A 12,788-nucleotide genomic window follows, 5' to 3' on the forward strand; every position below is an offset into this window, starting at 1 on the left:
GCTATTTACAAAAAAAGGAAGAAATCAAATAAGAATATCTACTAAGCTGAAGGAAAAAAATTTAAACTACATATAAACTGTATGTAAATTTAAACACTGTATTTGTTAATATATTACATATAGCCTATATATAATATTATATATTATGTATTAGTCTAATGACTATATATACTAATATATATTATAATATTATAGTATATTGTGTATACTCATGTGAGTTTATATAATATATATTAGTACTTTTATCTATTTCATGTTTAGTTTGCTTTTTTATATTTAAAAAAGGATATAACCTCGGATTCCAACTTGATGTTCATTATTGGAAATTAATTACAAGATAATATTTTCCATTTAATTTTTTCTCCTGATTTCTATTGTATATGCACAAAAAGGTATTAATATGTTTCATGGGAAGTAAATATGTAAAATAGCTGGCACACAGTAAATAAAATACTCATTTTTTTATCATAAATATTAATAACATGTTATATACCCGGCTTGGAAATATATTTGTTAGTAGTAGTAATGAATCACTTTCCCGAAAATATTTGCGTATGTACAGTATTTTATTCTAGCCTCGTGTGGTACGTATAATGTGTGTAATTTCAATTTTCCTGTTATAAAAACAGTTACTTTTAAGTAGAAATCGTCAGGTACCACAGGTCTTGTAGCTAGTTTAGTGACATGTTGAGGGCTAGCATCCAGGATTTCTCACTCAACTTGTAATAGACCTTCTCAGTCCGATAATGCTTTGAAATTCCAAGCATTCCAAGTTGTGGAGAAAGAGTAACTGGAAATTGCGCAAAATGCTAAAGTAGAAGGAACATTTCAGTAATGTTTTAAGTTCATGCTTTCTGGTTTTCAGGCTTTTTTTTCCTTCTTAATTTTAAAACCAGCCATTAGTTTTTGTTGTTTGTAATAACCTTATTTCTGATCACAATAATGATGTTTATTTAAGAAAAATAAAATGAAGAAAATTTTTTTAAACTGTCCACAAGCTATTAATTTCCATAACATGAATTTACGGTGCCATCTTTTGTCTGTTCACATATTTGTCTACAGAATTTATAAAAGCAATATTAGAATTATGTATTTTCTGCCCACAACAACATACTGTGAACATTTGTTATAAAATGTTTTCACTATTTTCATTGCATTGGGATGAACATTCGCTTCCTTATAATTTTCGTCATTGTCTTATTATTTCCTTAGTATAAATTCTTGAAAAGAGAGTGGATTTTTCAACGGAAGCTGAAAATCAGATATCTTTTTCAATTTTTTTAATTGTTTAAAAACCTTAGTCTAGATGATAATTTGGGCTGTTCGTTTGCAGCAACAATAATGTTTTGTTCTTTGGGGCCTTTGCTCTCTTTCCATTTTACATTTTATCCCTAGGTAAGGACATTGTGTCCCACAACATTAATGTTATCTCTATGCCCAAGACTCCCCAAAGCATATTTTTAACTCTAATATCTGAGTCTTATATCTAGTTTACTATTTGAGATTTCCAGTTGTATAGTCTATCACCATCTCAAGTTAATATGTCCAAAATTGAATTCTTAAGGTTAAAGTAAGGAATCATGAGAGATTTCTTCTTGATATATACATGTTTATTTATTAAAAAGTTTCAGTTGTTGATGGCACAGTTACTTTTTTTACAAAGTTTATTTTAGTAGCTTTTGAAAAAATTTAATATGCAATTGATTTATCAGAATCATCAAAATGGGGTGTTCTGATAAACTCAGAGATTGGTGTTTATTTATTAAGGGCCAAGTTTAAAAAGTAAAGTTTGCCTTCTGTTTAAAGTCCATACTCTTAAAATATTTATTTGCTTAAGCAACAGGGTTCTTTAAAACAGTAAACAAAATCGATTTAAAAAGACAACATTGATGATTAGTATTAGTATGAATTGGTGACTCTGAGTACTGGATTCTGTGATATCTCTTAAATTAAGACAGCAGGGCTCACATGGGAATCTTTTTTTAAATCTAGTTCCTGATTTTTAAAAAATGACATACAATTTCAATTAAGTGAGAGTTCAAACTAATTTTTTACTGTGTTAATGTTGCCTGAAGAAAGATACAGGCCTTGGTATTTAAATAGGGGGATTCCTTTTTTTTCTCCCTGGGATAAGATGTATTACTTTCTCTGTGAGGAAAAATGCCCATCTGTGTTTGCTAAAGATTGGTTTTAATTCTAAAGGTGGATTTTAAATGTTGCCATTTCCACTAAAACTCCTTTATCTTTATCGTATAGAAAAGTCAGTACTCATTTGACCCAAAGAGTTCGTGGTTAGCTTGAATTAATAAAATCTGAATCCTGCAATTATTTTAAAGGTGTGTACATACTTATTTTTGAGTATTTGTATTTTTTGAAATTGTGGTAATGTATACATAACACAGTATTTACCATTTTAACCATTTTTAAGTGTTCAGTCCGTGACATTAAGTAAATTCACATTGCTGTGCATCGATCACTGCCGTCCTTCATCATCGCATACTGAAACTCTGTACCCATTAAACAATAACTCCCCATTCCTCCCTCCTCCTATCCCTGATAGCTACCGTTTTACTTTCTGTCTCTATAAATTTGACTACTCTAGGTCTCTCATATAAGTGGAATTATATGGTATTTGCCCTTCTGTGACTGACTTATTTTGCTTCAGATAATATTTTCAAGGTTCATCCATATTGTAACGTGATAGGATTTCCGTATTCCATTGGATTGTTTCTACCTTTTGACTGTTGTGAATAATGCTCCTCCTGTGAACATTGGTGTACAAGTATGTTATTCAAGTCCTTGCTTTCAATTGTTTTGTGTATGTACCTAGAGCTGGAAGTGTTGGATCAAGTGGTAATTCTATATTTAACTTGTGAGTAACTGCTGTACTGTTTTCCACAGCAACTGTACCATTTCACATTCCCCAAAACTGCGCACAAGCGTTCCAGTTTCTCCACATTCACATTAATGTCTGTTGTTTTCTGGGGTTTTTTTCTTGTTTGTTTTGATAATAGCCATCCAAATGGATGTGAAGTGGTGTCTCATTGTGGTTTTGATTTGCATTTGTCTCATTTTTGGTAATGTTGAGCATCTTTTCATGTACTTATTGGCCATTTGTATATCTTCTTTGGAGAAACGTATGTTCAAGTCCTTTGCCTATTTTTTAATTAGGTTGTTTATTTTGGTTGTTGAGTTTTAGGAGTTCTTTAGGTATTCTAGATATTAACCTTGTGTCAGGTATGTGATTTTCAGTTGTTTTCTCCTATTCTGTGGGTTGCTGTTTTCCTCTGTTGATAGTGTCTATTGACACTTTTTGACATTGTACCATGTATGTGTGGATTTATTTCTGGGCACTCTATTCTTTTACATTTGTCTAGTGTCTGTTTTTATGCCAGTACCATATTATTTTGATTACTGTAGCTTTGTAGAAAATTTTGACACTAGGGAGTGTGCGTTCTCCAAGTGTGTTCTTTTTCAAGATTGGCCATTTGGAGTCCCTTGAGATTCCAGATGAATTTCAGGATGGCTTTTCCTATTTCTGCAAAAATCACCATTGGGATTTTGATAAGGATTGCATTGGATTTGTAGATTACTTTGGGTAGTATTGACATGTTAACAAAAGTAAGTCTTTCAGTCTGTGAACATGGGAAGTCTTTCCATTTATTGTGTCATCTTTAATTTCTTTTATTGATTTTTTTAGTTTTTACCGTACAAGTATTTCACCTCCTTGACTAAGTTAATTCCTGAGTATTTTATTATTTTTGATGCTGTTGTAAATGGAATTATTTTCTTATTTCAGACTGTTCATTGTTAGTGTATATAAATGCAACTGATTTTGGTTAATATGCTTATTCTAACAATGTCTTTGTGGAATCTTGAGAGGATTCTACATATAAGATCGTGCCATTTGCCCAGATAATTATACTTCTTCCTTTCCAATTTGGATGCCTTTTGTTTTTTCTTAATTGCTCTGGCTAGAACTTCCACTACATTATTGAGGAGAAGTGGTGAAATCAGCCATCCTTGTCTTGTTACCTATCTTAGAGGAAAAGCTTTCAGTCTTTCACCATTGAGATGGTTGTAAGCTGTGAGATTTTCTTATATGACTTTTGTTATGTTGAGATATTTTCCTTCCATTCCTAGTTGGTTGTTTTTTCATAGAAGGGTATTATATTTTGTTATTCTTTTTGTGTATCACTTGAGATGATCATGTGGCTTTTTTCTTTCATTTTCTCAATGTGGTATATCATGTTAATTTTAGTATGTTGAATCATCCTTGTATTCCAGGAGTAAATCCCACTTGGTAATGGTGTATAATTCTTTTAATATGCTGCTGAATTTGGTTTGCTAGTATTTTGTTCAAGATTTTTGCATCAGTGTTCATAAGGGATATTGATCTGTGGTTTTCTTGTAGTGTCTTTGTCTGACTTTGGTATCAGGGCAATGCTGATCTCATAGAATGAGTTGGGAAGTGTTTCTTCCTCTTCTTTTGAGAAGAGTTTGAGAAGGATTGGTGTTAGTTCTTCTTTAAATGTTTGGCAGAACTCACCAGTGAAGCCATCAGGTCGAGTACTTTTCTTTGTCAGGAGGTCTTTGATTACTAATTCAATGTCCTTACTAGTTATAGGTCTATTCAGCTTTTCTATTTCATTTTAAGTGTTGATAGGTTTCATATTTCTAGGAATTTGTCCATTTTATCTAGGTTATCCCTTTTGTTGGCATAAGTTGTTCATAGTACTCTTACAATCATATTTATTTTTGTAGAATTGGTAGTAATGACCCCACTTTCATTTCTGATTTTAGTTATTTGTGTCTTCTCTCTTTTTCTTATTCCATCTAAGCTAAAGGTTTGTCAATTTTCTAAACCTTTTAGAAAACCGGTTTTTGGTTTTGTTGATTTTTTTCTTTTGTTTTTCTCTTCTCTGTTTATCTCTGTTCTAATCTTTATTATTTCCTTCCTTTGTTAGCTTTGAGTTTTCCCTTGTGGCAAAATCACATCATCTTAATTACTATAGCTTTATAGTAAGTCTGATAAATGATGGTGTGTGAGTCTTAGCTTTATCCTTCAAGGTAGCTTTAGCTACCTTGTACCTTTGTATTTCCAAGTGAATTTTAGAATAATCTTGTCAGTTTCTGCATACAATAAAAGAAAACCTGCTGGTATTTTGATTAAGATTGCATTGAATCTCTAGATGAATTTGGGGAGAATTGACATCTTCACAAAATTGAAACTTCTCAGAATCTGCAAACATGAATTTGTTTATTATTTAATATGTTTTAAATTTCTCTCAGGATCAAGACATTTTTTGTTTTCTGTGTTTGTTTTAGGTAAATTAAATAATAGCATCTTTTATTTTATTTTTTGCCTCTGAGAATGTTCCAGTATAGAAGAAAATTTTGAAGTTGAAAGAAAGAAAGGAATAATTGCTGGAGTTTAAGACCTGAACAGGAAAGAAGGCAGAGTATGTGAGACAGATGCTGATGGGTTGATAATTGTGATGGCAGGAATTTGAGATTTGAGGAGCTTCTCTTCTGATTGCCTCCCCCCCCCCCCCCCCCGCCGTCGTTAAAATAGGTAGCTCAAAGTGAAGATGAGGGATAAGTGTTGGAGATGTGAGGAGAGCAAATGTGACATAAAGTAATCAACCAGGAAATTGAAAAATGGAAGCTTGCTGGGCGGTATGAAGGGAATATTTAAGGTTTGAGGTTCATGACATTCGTGAACTTAGTCACATTAATTAGCCTGGTTAGCATGTTTGTTTATTTTCTAGCCATATTCAGCTACATGGGAGCAGGCCCTCAGGTGTATGGTTTTTCCAGGAAATGAGGGGGAGGGGGGTGAGCAGGGGCCAAGGGAGTGGAGTTGGGGTATAAGAAAATTAAAGTGGATAAGGAGGAACATAAGGAACACAAAGTGGGTGAGGGACACTGAAAACATGTTAGGCTTATTAAATTGTAGCACCTAGTGGGATTAAAAGATTGTTGCAATTAGGTTATTAGAGTGTATGGGCTGGAAATATAGGAGGTGTTGGTTAGTTATACATGCCAATTTAGTTTCGATATAAATAATTTACTGTACTCTCAGATACTTGTTGGTTATTTGTATTAGTCTTCATGTGATGAATATGTGTATAGGATAGTTAAGAATAAGAAGTTCATATTCCTTTATCTAAGACTTTTGGGGCCAGATAGGTTTTGGATTGTTTCTTTTTCCCCTCTATTACTCTTTCCAGACTTATCAGTTTTGTTAGTCCTTCCAAAGAGCTAACTTTTGGCTTTGTTGATTTCTGTTGTATGTTTGTTTTCTGTTTCATTACTTTTTGCTCTTACCTTTATTTCTTCATTTGTACTGTTTTTGAGTTTAGTTTGTTCTTTTTGCAACTTTTTCAGATGGTTGCTTAGCCTTTCCCCATATATGTATTTTAAAGCTATAAATTTTCCTCTTAAGCATGGTTTTAGCTGCCTCCCATACATTTGATATGAAATATTTTAAATAGCACTCTATTCAAAATATTTTCTAGTTTTAACTGTGATTTCTTCTTTGACCCATGGGTTATTTAGATGTTTATTGCTTAGTTTTCACATATGTAAGGGTTTTCTAGTTACATTGTTGTTATTAAAATTCGTTGCTTAGTTTGTCTGAGCTCAGAGAAACATGTCTGTTCTTTGGAATTTGTTAATCCTTAGTTTATGTTCCAGCATGTGGTCACTTTTGGTAAATGTTTTTTATGCACTTACAAAGAATGTATTTTCTGCAGTTGTTAGGTATAGTGTTCTATATGTCAGTTAGGTCATTGATTGTAAAGTTTGAATCTTTTTCTGTTTCTTCTGTTCTGCTTGTTCCTTGTTTTTTTGTGCTTGTTCCATCAGTTATTGAGAAAGCTCTGTTAAAATCAACCTGCTAGAATCATGGACTTCACTTAGCTCTTTTGATATTGGCTTATATATAGGGCATACTCTTGTTTTTTAGCTGAAATTTATGTAGAAAAAGTATATTTTTATACCTGCAAAATTCATTACAGTATTTTAAACACTGGTATATGGGGAAAGTCACAAATTATATTCCAAATGCAATTTTTAGCACATTAGAATCACCTGTAGACTTTTTGAAGCATGTGCTGAGTGTCAACCAAGGGAGTGTGCATCTCTGATGTTGCTAGTGATAAAAAAGATGTTAAATATTATAAGCCTTTGAGCTGTTATCTGCTATGTGTGTTTGTCTTGAATAAGTTTCTAATTGCCTTTCATATATGAGTCTTAATTTTGCCTGGATTTGTAGAATGCACAGAAAATGTTGAGAAAGTGTTAAATTGTGGAGAAGGAAACAAAGCCAGTGAGAAAGTTACTGCCTATGAAGTCATGTAGTAATCATTTTACATCCTAACCATGATCATTTACTGTTATAAATGGACACCTTGTGTGTTTAAGTTAAATTTTAAAAGAGAAATGATTGGGGATTTTGAGTTCCTATGTAACATAACATTTCCTATTTAAAATAATGGAAAATAAGCTCCTGGTTAGTTTTTCACTAAATATCCGATTTTCCGGAACAGATTCCTGACTTGTAGTGTTATTAGCTGCATTCAAATTTAAAATTGCTGTTATCTTCCTGGTGAATTGAGCTTTTATTGTAGTGAAATGTCCTATTTTATCTCTATCCCACTGTTCCACTGTATGTCTGTGTATCTATCTCATACATTAAAGTTGACTGTGATAAAGTATAGCCACATAAGCTTTCTTTTGGTTTGTGTTTTACATAGTATATCTTTCTCCTTGCTTTTACTTTCATTCTTTCTGTATCCCTATATTTAAGATACATCCTCTGTAATCATCATATAATTGAGTTTTGTTTTTTTAAATCTAATTTGGATTATTTATTAATCCATCTTTTCCTTCTGTGTTAGCTTTTTAGCTACATATACTTTTACTTTTCTTGTGGTGGTTACCCCAGAAATTACCATTGCATCTTTGATTAATTGAAGTTTAAAGTAAAGTAAATGAGTACTTTTCCTGTTTCCTAGTCAATGAAAGCATTTTAGAATACTTTAACTTCATTTACTACTGTCTGCAATTATGTACTATTAGTTTTGTGTAATATTTTTTGTGTAATATTTTAAATTCTACAAAGAACTATTATTTAGTCAATATTCATTTAGAATTATTCACATATTTACCATCTTCATTGTACTTCATTTTTGTGTGCATATCCAAGTTGTATCTGGCATCTTTTTTTCCCTTCTACATGAAGAAGTCCTTTTAGTGTTTCCTGATAACAAATTCTCTATTTCTGTTTGACTAAAAATGTTTCTTTTGCCTTGGAGATTTTTTGCTAGATATAGAATTCTAGTTTGTCATTTCCCCTGCGCCCAGCACTTTGAGGATATCATTTCATTGTCTTCCGGCTTATTTATATAAAGAAGTTAGCTATAAATATTACTGTTATTCCTAAATCTTTTTAAAATTTTTCTGGCTACTTTTAAGATCTCTCTCTCTCTGTGTCTTTGTCTCTCTACCTTCCCATTCCCCTTTTACTTTGTGTCTCTTTGTGGTTTTCTTTGTATTTATTTAGCTTGGAGGTTTGTAGATCTTTGTGAATCAGTGGCTTGATGTCAATCACTTTTTTAAAGTTTTTAACTATTATGCCTTTAAATATTTCTTCTTCCCCATTTTTTCTCTCCTTCCTTTCTGGGACTCCAGTTACACATATTTTGGATCTTTTCTTCATGTTTCATCATTTTTTCACACTCCTTTCTGTATTTCCTGTTCTTGTGTCTTTTTGGGCTTCACTGTGGGTATTTTCTTCTTTCCTGTCTTTTTGGTCATTAATTATTTCTTCAACTGTATCTGACCTACTGTTAAACTTATTCATCGACTTCTTAATTTCTGTTTTCAGAATTGTATCTTTCAGTTGTATGTTTTCCATATTTTTATTATTGTATGCTAAAATTCTTTGTTTTTTAATTCTTTGAACATATTAAATTACTTAAAGTCCTTTTCTGATAACACCATTATCTGGGTCTACTATGGGTCTATTTATATTGCCATTTTTAAATTGATGAGAACAGATACTACACTTGATCTTAGCCAAAAGGCCAAGAAGCAATTCTGTTGCCATTGTTAAATCTTGGTTTTCAGTCAGTTCTTGACTGGCTTTTTACTTTTGGACTTTTTATGTGAAAAATGATAGGGTGATCTGAATTTCTCAATTGATATTATCTCTTTTGCTGATAAGATTAACTTTTGCTAAAATCTTTTGAGATTTTACTGGCATGCAACTAGGCTAATGAGACCAAGTAGCCCAGATTACCTTAATCTAATCAGGGATTGAGATGTACTTCCCTTCTTGTGTGGCCTGGTCTATTTCTGATTTACCTTTATACCTAGGGTGTAATCTTTTGGATTCCCTCCAGATTCCTAGTGCATTTACTGGGGCAAGCCCTGAGTCTAATTTTTACCACCCATACATCTCTTGAAAGATCTGCTTAGCTTCTCAGTCTCGCAGCCAATGTTTTAACAATCTACAAATGACTTTAGGGGGAAAATGAGTCTAAAGTCTGGTCTCATCTGTTTCTTCCAGATCTCAGCCCTGCAAATTTTCACTGTCTTGAAAGTTCTCTAGTAGTTTTAAACAGATTACCTTTAGTTTTGCTTTTCTAGTTGTTCTCAGAGGAAGGTTGGTTTGAAGCAACCCACTCCACCATTGTCAAAAGCCAAATGCTCAGATTGTTCTAGAATTCAGAATTTTTCAGATTATACAAGATAATACAGTGCATGTACCTTATAGACATTAGCATAATATTCTGCAGTGAAATGTGTGGATATTTATCTTCCCTCCTACAGTGCAAGTTTTCATAATGGGAATTAGATACAGTGTGATCTGTTAGGAAACATGATTTGGAGTAAGCCAACTTCTATTGCTTACATTGCAGTCTGTTGAGAAAACAGAAGCATTCTACAGCTCAGCTGCTTCTTTGGTTAGTTCCCTCCAGAGACTAGCTGTCTTTCAGTTCCTCTAATGTTTCTTGTTTCCTCTTGTCACGGGGCTTTTGCTCATGCTATTCTGTCTGCCTAGTATGTACACGCTCATAATTGAATATGAGGCATGTTCTCAGGGAAACCTTCTCTGACCCATTAATTTAGGTGAAATAAATGAACTTTTCAACTTTGAATTGTACAAACTCATTTATATGGTGGTTGGATTAATGTCTGTTTTCCCCTACTAGACTGTGAACTCTGTGAGATCAGAATTCATCCTTTTTTCTTGACCATTTTATCCTGGGTGCCTAGTTCAGTGTTTGGAAGCACATTTTTTTTCAAGTAGGTGATCAATTAATACATTATAAGTTGTTAGTAGATGATCAGTTAAATGTTTACATGAATGAAGAAATAAAAGAATGAGTAAGGGAAGCTATGTAAAAAATGCCATGCTGGTGATAATGATGGTAGTGATAAGAATTGAAAAGCTCATTGCTTTTAAGCAAAAGCCAGATTTACTCAAACACTGAATTTGCACAGTACAATTGAAGTTTTATAGGTATACATATACAATATTAAAAATAGTTCAGTAAAATTCCCCTGAGAATTTATTATTGCAAGTGTTTTAGCATTGGTCTCCCATTATTCTGTAAATATTTTATTATGTAAGTTTTGAAGCGCTAGGTTCTTGACACAACTATCCTTCAGAGAACGACAGATTATGTCATTGCCAGTCATTTTACTATAGAGATAAATGGAATAAAAAATCCTTGTTCTTGAAGGATTCACAGTCTCAGAGGAAAATGGACTTGTGATTTATACACACATACTCACAAAGGTGCTATGGTTTATTCTACCAAGGCGAATTGGTCTTGGCTTCATCAGGGAGATGACATTTGAACTGATAACTGAGGAGTTCATCAAATGGCTAAAGAAGTAGTATTTCATTCAAGTGTATGTTATTAGGAAAGCATATAGTGTCTTTGTGGCTTGACAAATAGTAGTTATTCTGGCAGCCAGGGCAATTTGCAAGAAGGATTTGTAAAGGCAAATTGGGGTTATCCACAGATTATTAGTTCATCCTTTGACATGGAGGCCATCAGAAACTTTTAAGAATATTCTGTAATGTTCAACAGGAGAAGTGCTGGAGCCAGACTCCCTGACTTTGTAAGCTCTGTCCCTTACTGTGTGACCTTGGACACATTACTTAATATCTCTGTGCCTTAGTATCCCTATTTATAAAATGGAGATGATAATTATAAGTAACTCAGAAGATTGCAGTTAGGATTGGATGAGTTAAGACATATCAAGTAATTAGAAAAGTGCCTGACACCTAGAAAAATCTCAAGTGTTGGCACTTCTTGCTGTTACTGTATGCATTCAGAAAAACTCAAAGGTTGTAATTGCACTCTTTTAGCCAGAACTAGAGGCACAAAAAGATTCAAGAGATATTTTAGGGGTAAAATTAACAAGGCTTCAACTTATTTACTAATTTTATAAAACCAGAAATTTCAACTAATAATGCTTTCTGTTTGCAGCATAAAGCACGTTTGAAATTTGTATAACATTTCATGATTTGCAAACTTATAGAACTTAAATTTTCTAATTTGTGTTTTCTTTTAGATCTTATAGAAAATTTCAGCTGTAGCCCTTGGACTAGAAGCTGAAATAATAGAAGCTGTGTACGATGCTTTAGGGTATTGAAGAAAATAAAATTTTGAATTAAATATTTGGAATATAAGAAAGGAAAGGTGACTGAAAATGGGGCGGAAGAAAATACAAATCACACGCATAATGGATGAAAGGAACCGACAGGTAAATGAAAATTTTAATTTATCTATTTAATTGATGTAAATTTTTTTTTTAAAGGAGCATAGGATAGAATGTTTGAATTTTTCTTAAATTTAATTTCAAGTCTAAATATTTTTATCTCGAGACTAAATTAAAATTTTTAGCAATCAGAAAGTTTTGGCTTTATATCATTGAGCTTTAAGGAAACTTTTTTTCTTATTATAAACATTATATATGTTAAATGTAGAAAACATAGGCAGAAAGAGAAGTAAAATCACCACAGTTCCACCACTACCGTTTGTTATATAAATTTATCATAATTTATTTAGTGTTTTGTGCATTTGTTTGTTTGATTGTTAGTTTACTACATGTTGATCATTATTTTAATGATCACCTCTATTTTCATAATTAGGTAATACCTGAGTTAACTATAGTTATCGGTGAATGTTTTCCGATCAGTTAAGTTTTCTGATCAACAAATAATGAGAATTTTTCTTACGTGTCTTAGTTTTAATTGATAAAATATATTGAATTTAATTTTCAGTACCAATTTCAATAAACTCTTAAAAATTCAGGATAATTATAATGATGCTGATATATGAAGACCAGAAGTTGTAAGAGTTTAGAGCAGGAGTTGTCAAACTATGGTCCATGGGCTGGCTGCGTGTTTGTATAAATGAAACATTATTAGAACACTGCCATGTGCATTTGTTTATGTGTTGTTTGTGGCTGCTTTCCCATTACAACATAGTTGAGTAGTTGCCCCAGAGACTATATGGCCCATAGGCGTAAAATCTTTACTCTCTAGCCCTTTAAGAAAAAGTTTGCCAACTCCTTGGTTTAAAGGAAAGAAAGAAAAATAATTTCATAGAATATTGTTAAGAAACTATTAAGCATATGCAGGAGGGAGAGATGCTGTCTCTGGAAAGGATGCATACCAGGAAGTGTTTCAAGAACAGCTGTTATCTGGAAGCTTACCAGGAACAGAACAGTGTTGAAGATGTGTTCTGCAAAGTCTGAGT

The 12,788-nt window shown here is 32.5% G+C and overlaps 1 protein-coding gene and 1 pseudogene across 13 annotated transcripts in view; one reads left to right on the forward strand and one right to left on the reverse strand.

The window, feature by feature from the left end:
* The window catches only part of MEF2A (myocyte enhancer factor 2A), a 164,302-nt gene that overhangs the window by 59,147 nt on the left and 92,367 nt on the right, over positions 1 to 12,788 (forward strand). For 9 of the 13 annotated variants that reach the window (XM_070496329.1, XM_070496344.1, XM_070496349.1 and 6 more), the window contains exon 2: positions 11,599 to 11,790. The exons of the other annotated variants lie outside the window; for them this stretch is intronic. In XM_070496329.1, coding sequence (XP_070352430.1) covers positions 11,737 to 11,790 — 54 coding nt within the window. In that variant the 5' untranslated portion in view covers positions 11,599 to 11,736. The remainder of the gene's footprint in view (positions 1 to 11,598; positions 11,791 to 12,788) is intronic. 13 annotated transcript variants of the gene reach the window in all.
* Positions 8,960 to 9,104, reverse strand: LOC123283673 (U2 spliceosomal RNA; annotated as a pseudogene).

The sequence above is a fragment of the Equus asinus genome, chromosome 2 (genome assembly GCF_041296235.1).
Source record: "Equus asinus isolate D_3611 breed Donkey chromosome 2, EquAss-T2T_v2, whole genome shotgun sequence".
Lineage (NCBI taxonomy): Eukaryota > Metazoa > Chordata > Mammalia > Perissodactyla > Equidae > Equus > Equus asinus.